The sequence below is a fragment of the Poecile atricapillus genome, chromosome 1 (assembly GCF_030490865.1).
Source record: "Poecile atricapillus isolate bPoeAtr1 chromosome 1, bPoeAtr1.hap1, whole genome shotgun sequence".
Classification (NCBI taxonomy): Eukaryota; Metazoa; Chordata; class Aves; order Passeriformes; family Paridae; genus Poecile; species Poecile atricapillus.
This window is the reverse complement of record NC_081249.1, coordinates 29,634,431-29,652,723: the sequence shown is the minus strand read 5'-3', so window position 1 is coordinate 29,652,723 and position 18,293 is coordinate 29,634,431. Positions and strand designations below refer to the sequence as shown.

At 40.0% G+C, this 18,293-nt stretch overlaps 1 protein-coding gene across 2 annotated transcripts in view; it reads left to right on the top strand.

The window, feature by feature from the left end:
- Window positions 1–16,493, top strand: part of SLC9A4 (solute carrier family 9 member A4) — a 31,236-nt gene extending 14,743 nt beyond the window's left edge. The window contains exons 6-12 of one of the 2 annotated variants that reach the window (XM_058849890.1): window positions 187–273; window positions 1,503–1,573; window positions 3,846–4,007; window positions 9,737–9,833; window positions 11,671–11,802; window positions 12,542–12,629; window positions 14,322–16,493. In XM_058849890.1, the coding sequence (XP_058705873.1) occupies window positions 187–273; window positions 1,503–1,573; window positions 3,846–4,007; window positions 9,737–9,833; window positions 11,671–11,802; window positions 12,542–12,629; window positions 14,322–14,620 (936 nt within the window). In that variant the 3' untranslated portion in view covers window positions 14,621–16,493. The remainder of the gene's footprint in view (window positions 1–186; window positions 274–1,502; window positions 1,574–3,845; window positions 4,008–9,736; window positions 9,834–11,670; window positions 11,803–12,541; window positions 12,630–14,321) is intronic. The other variant, XM_058849899.1, reaches the window with a different exon arrangement.
- Window positions 16,494–18,293: the final 1,800 nt, after the last annotated feature.

The window sequence follows — 18,293 nt, the reverse complement described above, 5'->3', positions numbered from 1 at the left end:
AAAAAGCCCTCTTTAAAAAAGTTTTCGATTTTTAATTCTCTTCTGTAGCTCTCAATACACATAATGGTTAATTTCTGTGCTAAGACACAGCTTTCCTAACTGATTAAAATTATCCCTGCTATTTTTCTTTGCTTCTATTTTTGCCTAAAAGATAATTAACAATTCAACTCATTATTCCAAATGCAGGGAATCACAATTGGACCATTGGTCAGATATCTGGATGTTAAAAAGACGAACAAAAAGGAATCTATCAATGAAGAAATTCACGTGCGAGTAAGTTTTTATATCGGTAATGGGAATCCCAAAAAAGAAAAGAACAGGTATCCTAAAAGAGCCAGAAAAAGGGAGGCACTTGCAAACCTGGCATTCAGTGGATTTGGACACTCAGTGCTTTTAAGAATATATGGAGGTAACTCTAAGCATAATTTTCTAAAATATTGCATCTCATTTATATTCATATTTATTATCATATTTTATTATCATTCCACAAGTGTCACGGCATAATAGGTCCATTATTTATTGGTACTGTGACCATGGGAAGACAGAAGCAGAAATGAAATTTTTACAAAATGCGTTAGCCATCCTTCTTAGCTGGATTAGCCAGATACCTTTGTTGCCATTTTTTGAATGATTCTAGACATGCTGAAACCTTAAAAGTCTTTAATCCAGATTTATTGAACTGAGTTGGACCATTGGACTACAAACTTAGTTTCAAGTTATTCTGAGTTATGTTCTTTTCTCCTCTCAAACATTTACTTCAGCTCTCAAATTGCTATTAAATAAAATAACAGAAAGTTGCTCAATCTGACTTAACAATTGTCTAGTAAAGGTATGTAAATTCTTTCATTTCACAATAGGGAATAGGTTTGAAATTAACAGCAACACTGTGCTTTGAAATGAAGCACACGCAGAGACATTAGCAAAATTAGAGCATCACAACTGCTTTTGAATTTAAAGTGAATTTAATTCTTAATTTGAACATTTACACTTAACCTTGGAGAGAATTTGCATTTAAAACCACCCCTTATGACAATATGTCTGTAAGAATTGGCCTTTTTTAGTCTCTATAATGTTAGAAAGGCACAAAAAATGACTGTAAGCAACAGTAGTTAGCAGTGACCACTCTCATGTCATTCTGCAAAACCTCAGAGATCTTACCAGCCAAGGTGAAGGTGTTGACATGTGGCCCTGTGCCTCTCCTAGGAAGGTCTCACATGAGGAGGGGAAACTTGCTTGAGAGAACCAAGAATTTATATTTTGGATTCGGTAGACAAAAAGGACCAGACAATTTTTTGCCTTTATCGAAACACTGCCACTGCAGCCAAGCTCCCACAGTGGCATCTTTGCCTTGATTTTTAGAGAAATGTAAGTGCTTTCAGAATTAACTTACATGCTCCGATAAAAAAAAATGAGTCACAAAATCCTGTTAGTAAGTGCATATTTGTGATAAGATTCTTTTTCCATAATGACCACTTAAAATGTTTCCATGTTTTTTTCTATAGTTGATGGATCACTTGAAGGCTGGTATTGAAGACATATGTGGACATTGGAGTCATTATCAGCTGAGAGATAAGTAAGTATCTCTTATTGCAGTCTAATAAAATAAAATAATCCATCCATTGTGTAAAATATAGTAAGTTAATAAAATAGGAAATAAAAATGCTGGGGTCATGTGCTGTATCTCTTTTTACAAACTGAACTCCTGAGTAACCACTGACTCTTGAGAGTGCAATGCTCATACATTGCCTGCTAAATTGGATCTGCACAAGCAGAAAATAAGCCTTCAGAAAGAAAAACATAGCATGGGAGCTCCTACTGTGACATCAGCCTGTGCATACCCTTGGTATAAATTTAAGATCCCAGGAAATGCTTCTTTAACTCTGGATTTAGAGCATAAGCTACACATAGCATCAGTGCTGCACTGACTTTTGCTGTGAGCCTCCACAGCAAACAGGATCCCTTGCTGGTAGTAGAGAATCTGTAATAATTAGTCACCTGTCCTTACAGGTTTTTGCATTCAGTAATGTCTAAAATAAGAATGCTGAAGGGAATGTTTGAATTTAAATAGGCAGTAGCATAAGCAGATACTGTCAAGCCAAGCTTTAGTCAGAAATGCAGGGCCTGCATTGCCTCTTCTGTAAGCAGGAAGAGGTGTTTTTGTGAAGTTTTTTGGCTCTTCCAAGCTCTGCCCAGAAGAGATGGGTCTGCTGTTCCCTATACCTTTTCCCTAAGGGAGTCCTGTGGACATGTTGGCCACCATCACAGCATGTGAAGGGAAGTAGGGAAAAGACCAATTTTTCTTTCCCCCAAACATCTTATGCCGTGGGCTAAAAGTTATCCCTAGTTATGCCTGTGCAGGATTCTGTGCTGGAATCATGTCTGACCTTTCAGTACTGGACTCCAATAATCCAGCCAAGGGTGTCTCTTGGGACTTATGGCAAGTCCTTCCATATGGAAGGTTTCTCCCTATGGGAACTGGGAATTAAAAGTGGGAAGAAGGCGACTAGTTTGCATCCAATTCTTATGACAATGGGGAGTAATGATATAATGTACTAGGGAACATCCAGAAACTAAAATGTCTTATTGGCTCTGACAATAAAGAGACAGCTTTAGGACATCCATCTTCTGGGACCACACCATTTTCTGCGCAGTCAATAAACTGAACATGGATTTACTGCTCTGTTGGAGCAGTAAATCCATTGAAATAGCTGCATTTACACAAATCTGTGATCAAATGCTATCCCTTTGTCTCACACCTACCTGATAGCTCTGAAAAGAGAATTTTGCCCAAACTAGCCATAAATGCAGTGTTTTGGTTCACAGACAGATTCAAAAATACACTATGTCTGAAGACATTTAATGTAAGAAGATTGTATTAAAAAGTATTCCCTGAACTTTTGTTTGCAAGTCTAAAGTTGTGTATCAGAATTAATTACCTAAGCAATGACAATCCAGGAGGCTTTCTGTTACACAGGAAAACATAAAGAGCTCTAATCCCAGTGCAAACATTTGTGTATCTACCTCTGCTGTTAATGAATAAGAAATGGCCTTTGCAAAAGAAAAAAAGACACAAATCCTGTAGTGCTTTTCCCAGCATCATGGAGGACCTTACCTTGCTGTGGTAAACTGTTCCTTTGAAAGAAACAGAACTGTTGCTCTGCTGAAGATCTGCTGTTGTTCTGCTAAATGTCTTCCTGAAAGCATGTACCTGTTCCAAGGCACCCACACACATTCACATTCAAATTATGCCACACATTAGCGATATTTTACAATCTGCAGCATGCAAGCACATAGTATTTTGGGGTCCTTTCAATTTGTCTGTTATTCAGAATACAAAGAAATGTATTTTCTCTGCTCTAATTGTTAGGATTCAAAATTATCAGCAGTGTAATGGGCCCTAACTACTGTAACTGCTGGGCCACTTAGAGCCTCATTGGTGGCTGGCTGAATAGGCCAGGATTACAGTAAGAGCAGCTGCTGCTGTTATGCCCTACTATAATGCAACATTTGTACAAAAGCACGGAGACTGGCCGTATTCTTTTCTGACAAATGTGGCAGTGTAATATGCAAACATACACACAGCCCTCTTTTTTGCTTTGATTGCAGCTTGTTTCTTTCTTTTGTCTAGCGGGCCCTGCAATCTCTGTGGACCCGTAGACTATGCCAAATATCCGCCTAAAGGTCTCTGCTCACCAGGCCTTCAGGAGTCCACAGGTGCCTCTAATTTGTATTCAGTTTCCACCACTGAATTGCAAATATATACATTTGAATAAAGATCAGCTTGTACTACAGAAATGAAAGCATATTTCCCTTTCTACACTTTGATTTGGGTATCTCTTTTGCAGATTTAAGAAGTTTGACAATAAGTATTTGAAGAAGATTCTAATTCGGGAGCACCAGCCCAAGTCCAGCCTTGTGTCATTGTACAAAAAGATGGAGATAAAACTGGCCATTGAGATGGCTGAGAGTGGCATGAAAATTTCAAAATCATCTAGTACTTCTTTACAGTGAGTATCAACCTCCTGACCCTTTGCAGAGTAGGGACAGGAAGACAGGGGCAAAAATGAGGAAGTACCCAAGGTATTCCATGACTTAATTGAAATCTAAGAAAAAAGAAGACAGTTATGAAAAAAGCAGGTGCAATTTGGTATTCATCATATTTGTGCTTTTCTCTGAGAGTTGAAAATTAAAATCATAGACATTTCTTGTTTGTATTCCATGATGGGGAGTCTTGAAGAGGAATCATGAGTCAGGTACAGGAGCCACTCTGGTTGGTTTAAATCACACTAATGGCTCAAGACAGATGTACTTATTACTTACCTGGCCAGTGAGTTTTTTATGGCTTGGCATACAGGTCCTGACTCCATTATCCCAATCGTGAATTTTTGCTGAGAGCAGCTTCGTAGCATTTGCAGTTTTTACTGCTCCAGTTTGCAATCCCTCAAGCCACCTTACCATATTTTGTTATTTCCAAAACAACAACAACAAGAAAGACCAATTAATCATTGAGAGCAGCCTGCCAAGGGGGACTTGAGGATACTTGTGGTGGAAATGCTGGACATGAACCATCAGTGTGCACTCACAGCCCAGAGAGACAGACATATCCTGTGTCAGAAGTAGCAGGGTGAGGGAGGGGATTCTCCCCTGCTCCTCTGCCCTTGTGAGACCCTACAGTGCTGTGTGCAGCACTGTAGTACAGTTCCTCAGTACAGGAAAGACATGGACCTGTTAGAGTGGGTCCAGAGGAGTGCCACAGAGATGATCAGAAGGCTGAAGCACCTCTCCTAGGACACAGAGAAGGCTCTGGGAGCACTTGTTTGCAGCTTTTCAGTAAAGAGGGCTTACAAGAAAGATGGAGATGGACTTTTTAGTAGGCTTGTAGCAGTAGGACTAGGAGAAGGTAGATTCAGACTAAGTACAAGAACTTTTTTATGATGGGGGTGGTGAAACTCTGAAATAGATTGCTCTGAGAGGTGGCAGATGCCTCATCCCAGGAAACATTCAAGGTCAGGTGTGATGGGGCTCTGAGCAACCTGACAGAGTTGAGGATATCCCTTGCTCACTGATGGGGGGTTTGGAACCAGGTGTGTGCATTCTATGGTCCTATCAAACAGTAATGCAGCTTGGCATCAGACAGACCAGGGGACAAAACTTAGGATCTCCAGAGGGAACTGGAGCTCTAGGAGAAAAGTTGCACAAGTCTTCTGTCCTGCATACTATAATTGATATGCATGTATTTATCCTTGCCTTGCAACACACTGTCCAGAGTACAGGTGTTGCTGCAGGCACTTGCCTCCATAATTTCTTTCCTGAGTTCCTGCTGCTATTACAAGAACTATTGCTATTGTTCACTATTGCTGCTATTGCCTGCTCTTTCCTGTTGCATCCTTTTTGCAGCACTCTCCATTTTGCAGCAGCCTCAGGAAGGGTCCAGCATATTACCTTTTTTGAATGATGATCTCTACCAATAACAGAAAATCCAAATATCAATTGGATATCAAGTTACCATCTTTCTTGAAGCTCTGGCTTAATCATGTCAAGATCAATCTGCTTTCTTGTATTGATGTCAGCATGCAGTGTAAGACCTAGCCCTTTTCTCTCTAAATTATTCTTTGCTGAATAGATGATATTAAAAAAGACTGCATGTACGTCAGGCTCCTTTCTGTCTGCTGTAATCTCTTAACCGTCCTGAGCAAAGAGAAAATGTGCAAGGTTGTTAGACAATCCATGGCAATCAAACCACTTCCCTCTTCTTTTCCTGAGGGAATGAGAAAATAAGACAAATTGCTCCAGCGTAATTCAGAAATTTTCTTCTGAGCTGAGAATTTAAATTGAAAAATATTCTTTAATAAACAGCTGATATAATGGACTAATTTTTGCCATCTCTACTATGTCTGTAATTGAATTTTACTGTGCATCATCCTCTGATGAGAAAGCATTTTTAAAAATGAAGTGTCAACTTCAGAAAAACAGCCTGTGGTTCAAAGCCATTCTGATCTTGCAGGCTGCAAGAGTGTTCTAGGAAAAGACACGTTTTCCTACCTCTGTTCATTGATAAGAGTCTGCTGTTGAGCACTGCAGGAGACAGGATATTGAGCTATTGAGTTGGTGGATCTTTGGTCTGAGTCAATACAGCAGTCCTTGTCTTTCCCCATAGCAACTAAATGAGCCTTTGTAAAAGGTTTCTAACTGTGTGTATAAATTATCTTATTGTTGTCAGTGATTCAGTGTGTAGCTAAAGTCCCTGTCTTCAGTGAAGACACAAAACTCTGGCCATGAACAAGAGGAGATTTGAAATAAAATTCCAATATATGCCATGTAAACCATTATTAGCAGTGTCAGAGTAGTGAGAAAACTTTCACTCACACTTCTGATCAGTTTTGCAGCCTTTATGCACACAAGGAAACTTACTTTATAAGAATCAAAGCAGATCTCCAATGCTGTGAATTAGAGAACTGTATTCATGCTGATGTTATTCCTGCAGGTGAAATGGGTATCCAATTTACAGTAAGTATTTCCAGTGTGGAGTGAAAAAAATTGCCCATGGATTGTGCAACAAAGAATCCACATTGGAATGAAAGCAGAGCATTTAGTTATGATATTTTGGAGGATATAAGCCTTATAAATAAGGATGGAAGTGGCAAAAGTGGAGTCTAGGAGATATTATCAAAACTGTGGGTTTATGTCTGGTTTTTGTAGGAAATATGACCATTAGAGAGAAAGATTGTTTGATACTGGGTTTTCTTAATACTGGCTTCATGCTGCTGCAATATTGACTTTGGTAAATCTTAGAATATATCAATACAGTACAGATCAGAACCAACTGTTGTGCTGTCATTTGTGGTGGTATATTTATGAGAAAGTTGTGCCCAATAATGTTCTTCCTTCACATGATGAGTGAAGAGTAATGGAGGGTTTACAAAGTTCAAAATTTTAGATATAATGTAAAAAAATAATAGTATACAGATTGTGCAAGTATCAATGTTTTGAGTATCAATATATCAAGTATCAACTATCTCAATATCTAAGGAAGAAAGAAATTATGTCATGGCAGTCATTAGAGAGAGACAGTGTTCACGGCATATTATAGTAAAACTTTTTTCTTCACAAATATATACCCTGTTCTGTTCTTTGTTGTGACATGTTGGAAGATTCAATAAGAACAAAGAATTTGTTTCAGTAAGGATTACTTTATGTGTTTGGTAACATACCGAACATGTTTGGGGTTTTTTGAAAGCCCTTTCTTAATGTACTGCAAAATGTAAAAGCAATCTGTTCCTTATTACCATATATACATGCATTGCTATCAGTTGGGTAGGTTCATTTCCAATCCCATGAAAAGAATCACGGTTTTTTATTTGTGCTCCAGAACAATATAGATTATCTTCATGCAATTTTTTCTCTTGCTACCTCAGCTCAGCTGTGACTCAAGGAGTTTTATTTATTCTACTTAATTCACTTTAAGAGCCAAATAATAAGATTTGAAATGACTTAGAACTGGCTACTTCTGTGCTGGCATGTGGAGAAAATCAATATGCAGCTGGAAAAGTAAAGAGATAATCTGATAATCTTCCCAGTGGAGTCAAGCTTTTTCCTGTTTAGATGCTTTCCCCTATTTATTTCCAGCTGTAAGATATGAAGACCCTGTGGACACATTCAGTGAAGCACAAAGCAGGGAGGAAGTTATTCCCTGTGATGCCAAAGCCCCCTGCAGCAGCTGTTCCTGTTCCATTTGCATTACACAAATGAGCCAAGCCTGTATTTTAGAGACCAATGCTTCTTGACAGTACCCAGGGCTTGTGTGTATTTCCCCAAGTGTACCTAGGGTCTACCAATTGTCCAAAGGGACATCAGAGAGGGGCTGCTGTCAGCAAGGAGTCTGGTTTGCCTGCAGTGGAGGGCAGCATACATGGGCTGTGCCCCAGTCTGAGACACACCACACCCAGTAGGGAGTAAAGGTGCAGGGCAACCAAGCCTGGGAAATTGGTAGCATTCCCAGATCTTCTCAGTGTATCTCTGAGAACCAAAAACAAGTGAAAAAGGAGCCAAGCAACCAATGCACCCGCCCACTCAGCCTGGAACTGGGTGATGGTGAAGGTCTTTTTTTTCTCTAATGGTAGATAACTAACTTTGTTGTTATTGCAGTTGTTCAGAATTGATGAATGTCAATTAAACACTTGTTTGGAAGGATTTATCAGGGACAAGATAAGATTTCTGGTCAAATCCAGAAAGACAGTCCTTTTTTGTCTCACTGACTTGCCAGCAGCTCAGTAGCAGACCCATGGGTTGCTCATGCATAGTGAGGCCCTTAACCTGTTGCTTATCCCAGTCCTAGGTCTAATTCTACACCTTAATCTGCTGTTAATTTCTTTCTTTGTTTTTATTTCACAGAAAAAAGGTAATATCTCTGTTTTAGTTTGATGGCAGAATCAAAACACATTCTGAAATCCTGAAATATATCAGGAATTAATTCTTATATTTCAGGGGCTTTGGGCAGGGGCCAGGGCACCAGGGATCACTGTCTATCTGATGGTAAGAGGCAGTAAAATATAGAATCCAGGCAGTTCATATTGGTCTTACAAGTTTTCAAGATGTTTGTGGTAAATTGTAGAACAAAACAGTGGTAATATTGTTAAACTAGATGTAATTGCAAATTCTAACCTTTTTCCTGTGTTTACATCATAATCACAGTTTAGCTTGAATCCATCTTCCTTTAAAATTGCCATATCTGGCATTAAAATTTTAAATTTATTTTAGAGGAAGTGTGAGATAGGTGCACATAAAACTTCTGTAATACTGTACATTGACCATCGTAGATTTTTTTTTTTTTAATTACACAATTTACAGACAAAACTTTAGGGACATCACTTAGCTGAAAAACAACACTTGCAATCATTTTTTTTATTTTTTTTTTTCCAAGAGGCAAGAAGGCTAAATGAAGAAAGGAAAAATTCAGAAATAACAAGATGAACTCAGACTGATTCATCCTGGATGATCACTATCTATTTCCCTTTCTTTTCCTGGGAATTCATCTGAACACTAACTCTCACAATGATTGACTGATTTAGTGAAACCAGATAACATTTCACAGCAGCCCTCATCCACTGTTTTGCTAGTGAAAAAGCCAGACAGCTACAAGTGACTGTGGGCTTGTCAAAGTTTTTTAAAGACATGAAGATAACTATCTTTTAGGTGGTTCTTTCATTTCAAATGGAGAAACAGGTTCAGTAGCAATGAAACTCTATATGTTCTCCTTACCACAGGACAGGTCTCTCAGACTACAAAATTTACATACTCTTTAGCTCTTAAGGATTTTCTTCACTTTCTCAGAGAACTAAAACCAGTAAGATGACAAGGCCCAGACTTCTAGACCATGTTGAAGTCTTTACTCAGACAGAGGAGGAAACTTGCAGTGCTTTCCTGAGCTGGTTATGGCCTAATCTAATCCTTAAATAGAAACTTCCTTATGGAACTTTAAGAAAGAAGAGTTTCTGCTGCCAGCTGTATGAGGGTTTAGGGCCCAATTTGACTACCCACTATATGGATAAAATCAGTGAAAGAGCAAAATTTAACCTTTTTTTTATTTATCTTTGGATGATTTCCAGGTGTTGCTGGTCACCGAAAGGCTCTACATAGCCTTCTGTTCTAGCACTAAAAACAGACCATGCATTATTTCATGGGATTAGTATTTAATCAGCTCATTAATATCACATTTAATTTTTCCTTTTATCTACAGGAGCGGCAGGACCCAGCGTGCGGGCAGGCTGTCCCGGGCAGAGGTGGAGTCCATGAGAGATGTCCTGGCACACAACCTGTACCAAGTGCGACAGAGGGTGTGTGAGCACGGCTGCCGCGCTCTGTTTGCAGACCCGCAGCCCTTGTTTGCGCTCCCGCTGGGAGCTGGGAGCCCGCAGCCGTCCGGGGAGGGCAAGCAGGGAGAACCCCGGCCTTGGCCACTGATCAGGGTGGAATAAAAGAAAGCTGCGTGGTGTTTTTTGTTTGTTTGTTTGTTTGTTTTGTGTTTTTTTGTTTGTTTGGTTTTTTTTTTTTGGTTTTTTGTTTTTTGTTTTTTTTTTCCCATCAGCTTTTCACCCTGACGGCAGTGCGAAAAGCCAGGAAAATCTGTGTCTGAGCTGTAGAGGTCAGGCTTCCCTCGCAGCACGGCTGTCTGGATGGGAAGCCGCCTTCCCTTGGCTGCCGGGAGCGCCGGGGCTGGCGCGGCTCCGGCAGCAGCCGAGCTCCGTGCGGGGGCGGGCGGAGCAAACACCGCGCTGCCCTGCGTGGGAGCGGCGTGTGCCCGCACCGCAGCAGGGGAAAAACACAACGAAAAGATTCTCCACCTCGTCCGAGATTCATTTTACACATTTTGCTGTTTTTTTTCCTTTTCTTTCTTTTTTTTTTTTTCCCTTTGAAAATGGTGTGATCATACCTCAGCGGAGATTTGTTTTGCAGAAATTCGTAGTGACCCTGATGCAGCCCAGGGTGTGGTATCTGTTTAATTCACTCTCGGGCACTGAATAGACAATTGAGAGCTTGCCCACAGCAATGAGTGGTAGAAGATACATAACAACAACACAATAACCTTGAAATTTTGCCCATAAACAAGGCTAACTCATGTAACACGAGTACTAGAAAATGCTAAGGCCCGCTCATTTAAATTTGGCATTATTAATAAGTTATTCATTCCTAACTTTGTTTGATTTGCCGTGGCTAATTATCCTTGTGATATTAATTTCTTATCTTACCAGCAACAATTTGCATATATAGTTATCTCTTAGCTTACTGAAATGAATTCTCTCTCTTCAAAATCAATTACAGTAATGACTATTTGTGCCAGTCATTTCCTATGTAGTACTGAGAATGGTGTGCTTTTGGAAATGAAAGATTGGAAACAAAATAATGCCACTTCTAATACTTCTTTTCAGCTCTGAAGTGCTTTTGTTCTCCAGACCAACTTTAAAAGGAGCCTTGCAAATGAAACTGAGATCAGATTCTACTTTTTAAGGGGGCTTATAAACGTCAGTGAATTTTTCTCTTTAAGGCAGACAATTATTTCCTTCATTTCACTGGATGTATGTGATAAACTAAAAAGTTTGTCTTAAATGATGCTCAGTTTTAGGGTAATATTAATTTGTAGTTTGTCCAAGTATGGAAAGGAAACTCAGCTGTGCATCTCATTCTGGAGATCTATTCTTTCTTCCTGAGTGCATCTGAAACTTGCTTCAGGGTCAGTGAAATTAGTACCAAAGTTCAGAGCTGAGTTAACCAGTTATCTCTTTCTTGGGACCTGACTCATATCTGTAGCTCCCAACTATAGTTGATGAGATGAGAAAAAAGATGACAAAGACAGGCCAAGCCCAGAGATGATACCAGCGTCCTTAGGTAGGTATATTTTATATACCTGCACTTTGAGCAGGCAAGAGTCTGTCAAAAATGGCATCAAAATGCAGCCCCTGAAGTCTGAGACTTTCAGCTGTGTTCATGCTTCCTCCCATCTTGCTCTGCAGCAGTGAGCCTTGTGCATGGCTGCATTTTGCCATGTGATACCAAAGAGATCTGTGTTGGGTCCATGACCGAGCTGAGGCAGATGTCCCCTTGGCCCTGTGATCGATCAGACTAATTAACATTGCAAATGCAACAAAAATAAGCTGGCTGCATTTTCTGTTGCAGGCCCCAGCATACAACCGGCACAATCTTCCTACTAGCACAAGTGAGAAACAAGCCCAAGAAATCCTCATCCGTCGGGAACACAGCCTGAGGCAAAGTTGCAGGAAGGGAAACAGCTTGCCGTGGGGTAGACCGGTAACTGTTATCTATCTACTTTTTATGTAAAAATGCCTCTGCTTCTCTGTGAATATGGAAATACACTAATTTTAATGTGCTCTTTGCTGTAATTAAAATGGGTATTTTCCTGGTGTGCTCATGCAGCACCTAAGAAGAAAGAGCTTCACTTAACGTGTGAGCAGCAAAGTTTTCATGTCCAATCTCTATTCATTGGTCAGAAATCAGCTACTCTGGCTGTATGTAGTAAAATAATATAATGTGCATGGATTTTGCATATGCAAAGTATAGTGTAATCAAAAAAGGCCTGATGCAAAGCCTGACACATTGATGATTTGGGCTCTCAATCAAAATCAGAATCAAAATCAAATCAAAGTAAGAGATCTGTGTGCCCTAAGGTAGGCATTGAACAGCACAGACATTTATAGAGAGATAATCATGGTTAAGGAAGAAAAGTAAGTTCTTGTTGGATAGATTAGTTGTATTAAAAATTTTCACCTGAAAGAAGAAAGATAGATCTTAGAAGAACATGTTTTACTCTGGTGATGGTAAAAAACCCTTTGACTGTTATATCAGACAGATATTCTCACTAGAGCTGACGTTGAGTTCAACCATCCAAACCAAGCACTGATCAATACCTCTCAAAATTTAGCTGTAAAGGTGCAGCATATTGCCATATTTCTTTACTGTTTCACCAAGTAAGTGCCAGTGGAGGCAGTCATAAGCACTGGACACACTTCTCCTCCTTTAATCCTCACAGGTTAATGCCACGGAAGTACGCTACTTCTCCTTGCCTCAGGGTCCATGCCAGCCCACTAGAAGAAAAGCCAGGCATGTTACTTTCACAGGTAATGAACGTGTTTTACTCTGTATCCTACTCCAGCAGCTAAAGAAACTTGTCCAGTTGTTGGATGGATTGAAGAGTACTACATGCACAGCCCCATGGCAGTCCATGGCCTCTTTAAATGATCTACATCCTTCTCTCCTTTCTGTTTTATCTGTGTTGTTTATATGATCATTACTGCAGCAGTTTCTCTTTTGTTCCAGCACCTCCTGCTTTTCTCTTTTTCCTCTTGAACAAATATTCCTATGATCCCTGCAGTTCCACCTGGCCAAGCTCAAGAACACAAATTATCTGTTCCCTGGAGCCCCACAGACACAGCTGTAAGCAAAATTATTATGAGTCACTGAACCTGTAGCCCAGTCCAGGTGAGACTGATGGAGCTCCATGCCCCCAGGTCCTGCAGGTACCAGGACTGAGCAGGCATTCCCAACAGGCAGCCCCACACCAAAATTCAATCCAGACACAGAGAGCAGCACACACACGACACAGGGCTCACACAAATGCAAATAGCACTGATGGCCTCATCCTTATCCCCTCTCTGGCTGATGAGGCTGACAGACTGTTAGTGAAAAATTATCCATACATGCATGCTATCTGAATCTTCAGTAGCTGGCCTGAGATACCTGCTCTGCTCAGTAGCTGGCCCTGGACCTTCCATCTGCACATTTGGCAGCACTTGGACATGTAAGCCCCAGGGGACAAATCCCCATAGCAGCTGCTGGCACACAGACTTGCACACATGCATACAGAGACGTGGTCTTACACTCCACCTCACATATTGTAGGACCCTCCAGTAGCTATTACTATTAAACTATTACTTCATAATTTAATAATTATTACTTTTGTTAAATTTTGACACTGTGACCATAGCCAATATATGTGTACTTTAATTATAGCAGGATTTGGACTAGTTTTACTGTTCACAGACCTTTGCACTTATGTCCCAGAACCTCTCAGCTTAGATTGTTCTGAGTTGTTTCTTACATTAACTACTTTTCTACTGTGTAGTTAGACTACAAGTAGCTTTAAGAAAAGTGAAAAAGCATGTTCTGTAAACTCAGCAGGATGAGAATACCACTTCTTGGCCCATTGCAGGGAAATTTTTACAATGTACTTGTGGCAAAGCAAGATGGTAGGAGTAGATCTGACATAACCAAAGTAATCAAAGCACCCCTGGTTTCAGATGAAACTGTTCTCTTCCCACTGGTTAGTCACAGGTCACTGGCAAACTTGATTTTTGATGGACCAGAATTTTCTCCTTTGTCACATTTTTGTTTTGTGCTGTGGGTTTAAAAATGCTTTTTAGCCATGGTACTAGGTACAGTTGTGAAATGTGAAGAAAATTCAAATTACATAAAAGAATATTCATGTGTTTTAGTCTTGCCCTTAACTTTTGCAGTGAAGGCACTGGGCAGGTCCGTGAGACACCAAAAGCCAGGTGAACATGCTTATCTTCTGGGGTTTCAGAGCTGACATAAAGTAAATAAAATCTTATAAGCATCAGCTTTGAGATGAAAATTAAAAATTAGGGTTATTTTTAGTTCTTGACTTTTCCTTATTCTGTAGTAATTATTTTAAATACTTCAGTTCAAGGGTATTTTATTGTATTGAATCCCCTTTATCTCTTCTTTCCATTACCATGGCATTTCTCCTTTCTCTTCTTAAAAAAATGAATTACTTGTCTACTTTTCTTTAGATCAGCATAGAAATGGCTCTGGTGCTGCATTCCCATTAACATCGAGACCCCAGCCCCGACTACGGCCACTCGAAGCAAAGCGCCACCAAGAACTGATTCCAATGGCACGCTTGGAGAGACGAGCAGGCCCATCCAATCTGTCAGGTCCAAGAGGAAATTCAATCAGCCGTCATCGTTTCACCAGAGTAGACAATCTAGCTCCAATGCCAAAGGCTCGGTTCACTGTCAGAGAAGTAGAGGAGTATGAGTCAGAAGAAGAGACAGAAGCAATGGCACCAGCCAGGCCATTAGTTATATGAGGAGCAGAGAAGATCAGTGTTTGCATCTCTAGGCGCCCTGGTGCGCTGCTTCGAAAGAAACAACAGAGCTTTCATGTGAACCAAACTGCGATTTTCCTCTGGGGACCAGTGTACTTGTATCACTTTCAAGGGTTGTGTTAATGTACTTAGTGGATCAGAGAAGACTCAAATTCTTATGTGCTTATATCAAGCTTTCTTTCCAACAAAGCACTGCAGGAAAGAGGAGAACATATTTGTAGGGGTTTGGGTGTGGATTTAAACAGCAGTTGTTGGGCGCATGCAATGCTATGGGTGGAAGCTGATGCTGCCCTTGTTTCATATTGTGGTCTTCATCCAGAGGATAGAAATGTATAAAGGTATCCCTGACGTGTGAATGCACAGATTGATTACCTCCACTTGTGTAGAGCTTTTGATTTCAGAGCAGCTGCATTCTAGGAAAGAGTTAAAAACAAAATGGCATTTCTTTTAGCATATGTAAGTGTCACTGAAGATGCCTAAGCAAGGCCTTAAGTCAAAAGGACATTTTCAGCACTTGGGAACCTCTTGGTAGATCAGGTTTTGGCTCTGCAGAAATGCATAAAGTCATCTACTATGATGATACATGACTCCAGCTACTTAAATCCATTTCAATGTGTAGGCTCCTATCACTCTCCTACAGTTGTTTTGGATGAATAAAGGATGCATCCATGTATGTACAAATCCAGAGGAGTTTTCAGGCAGGAGTGCTGTCAGGATTTTATTTTTTAGCATGGAATGGCAGGAACATAAACAATATTTTTGTGATTCAGCAAGGGGGAGGCTTCCTTGTAAAATATCTGACTTCTCCCTTCCCCACTCCCACCTTGTGTGCCCAAATGCATGCACCATTTTTCACACTACAACTGGATCAGCAATGCAGTTAGGATGCAAGAAACTGGGATAAAAGTAGAGAGAGCCTAACCGTGTAACCACCTGGCTAGCAGGAAAGAGAGACCCTGTGTTTGTCTCCCAGCTTTTAGTAGTGTGTCTTCCTATATGTTGTACAGAGCAGCCTTTCCTTAAAAAAAAGGCAGAAATAACCAGAGGGATATGCACTACAGCACTTGACCTCCCAACCTTTCTGTGGAGCTCCTTTCCAAATGGCTCTGTGTGCTCATGCTCCTCTCTCAATGGTGGATCTCCCTAGCAGCAGGAGAAGCAGCAGGTATGGTCTTTAGTAATTTTAGCTAAGTCCCAGGCACCTACTTTCTCTGAATAAGTTTCTTTCTGCGGAATAGAGGCAGGACTGCCACTGTTTTCTGTGTCTTGGCGCTGTAGTTGAGCTGATTTTATCCAATTGAGTCCAAAATCCATAAACCCACCCTTACAGCTGCAGTAAAATCAAACCTATGGTTAAGAAATGCACCAAGTTCAGTCATGTTTTGTCAATTTTCCTTTCCTGTCTCCTCCACTCAGACCTTGCTTAGCTGCCCAACTCAAGGTCTATAAATGCTATCTCAATCAGACAGAGATTTAAGAGTTAGAGAGAGCAGTGCTACCTGCATGTTTCTCTTTTTTATATTGCTGATATAGCTTGTAAGTCCTGGTCCATAAAACAATTTATTTCTGTAAGTTATGATTTCCCATTTCTGACAAAGGGTTTCTGATTCAGGTAGAATCTAAACTAAGAAACTTTAAAAGCACTGCCAGAGGAAGCAAACCCTACAAGCCCTTTCCCCCATTTTCTTATGTTTGCAGCTTTTATGCTTTTTAGCAGGTTATATTGAATCATATGTACAGAAATTGTCCAAAGCTTTATAAAACTTGAGTTCTGTTTGTATTTCCTGATAGTGCCAGAGAAATTATCTGACTTCCTTTTATGAAAACAGTGGTGCATTATTAAAACAGGGTAGGATTTTTCTTCTGTACTGATACCGAATTAGCAATGAAATATAGTTCTGTACCTGAAAATCAACAAATAAACCCAGCTCCACCAAAGGAGGAAGTGCTCCACAGAGTTTCTAAACAAAAGCCTTGTGCCAGATCTCAGTCCTACAGCAAGTTATATTGACATATCATAAATCTAAATTAAAACACGATATTAAGGGAAAGACTTATCACACAAACTCAGGTCTTAAATTGCACTGTGAGCCACATGGCTGCCACATGATATTTAATTGAAGGCAAAATTAGCACCCATATGATGTGGTCTTAGGCCACAGAGGTGTGAAACCTGCTTCTGCATCGCAGGGTTGTGGGGGATTAGGATCTCTGAAACTGGCTGGTGGGTAATATGAGCTTCTGGCAGTCCTTGGGGACAGAGAGAATGTGGAAATCTGAAAGGAAGGTGAAGGAGGGATAGTGCCTCATCTTCCAAGGGAGGCTCATGAGAGACAGCTTTAATGGAGGAATTACTGTGAGCTGCAAATTCAGCTTTTCATCTTTAAGAAGATTTAATCAATGAATTGTCTGGGGGAACTGGACAAACTCTGTGAGACAAGGATTAATGGGATATCAGGAATGGCATGGGAAGGGAATAGACATGCATCATGAAAAACAGGAGTCTGCATTTTGGCCAGTGTATTTTTGGTGGATATGCTCAAAATTGACTCCTAAATTCCTTTAATATTGTAGAAGTTGTAGAGCATTGTATAATTACCTATTAGAAGTAGGGAGCAAAACATTCTGTTTCCAGTTATAGGTTTATATTAGAACTAGAGAAAAATAATAAAATACTAAGAGAATTAGTGCATAGATGGAGTCAAATCTCCCTCCTTTGCTTCATTCCTAATCTTATTGATGAAATCAGTGACCCAGAACTTTGGAGAGTGCAAAGCTGTAGAGCAGCTATAAGTTAATAAATAGAGTGCTCTCAGATTTTGCAGTCTTGCTCCTAAACCTGTAAAGTCTATTTTTAGTTTTCTTTCCTAGCAATTACTAAATAGTACTGGAAGAAAATTTCCTTCTGTGCCATTAGTTGCTGTTAATGGCTTTGCTGGCCATCAGCCAAGAAGCAATGCTGCAGATGCCTATATAAAATATGTTCCAAAATATAATGTTGCACTTTTTTTTTTTATAATTATTTCTTACTTTTGGATAAAAAAGTTCTCCTGAAAGAAGCACATTACTTATATTTTCAATAGAAATAGCTACAGCAATATCTTATTACAAGTAACTTAATCCATGTCTATAGGCTTTCAGGCCTCACCATAAAGAAAGCTGGAAGGGTTTAGGGCATGAATTTAAATGCAGTGTGTGGGCATTCTTAAACTCTTTAACCTGGGTCACATCCAGGAACCTTGTGCTGATAATTTACAAAGGTAAGTTAATTCAAGACCTTTTTTTTTTTTTTTTTTTTTTGGCTGGTACAATGCTATTTACTCAGGAATTTAACTTCCACGCTGATTTAAGGTGAACTGGCCCAGGAAAGTCATGCCCAGAAGGTGAAGAATATTATTCAAAATCCATAAAGGAAATAAGAGCTCAGAAAATTGGGCAGGAGGATAGAGCAGGACAGGTGAGTTTCAGGAAGGAATAATAATGGATAGCCTTTATCTTTCACAGTAGAGAAAACAGGAGATACACCATGTTGCAGTTTAAGCCCAGCTTGCAACTCAGCCCCATGCAGTCACTCATCCACTCCCCTGCAGTGGGATGGGGGAGAGAACTGGAGGAAAACCTTGTGGGTTGAGATAAAGACAGTTTAATAAGTAAA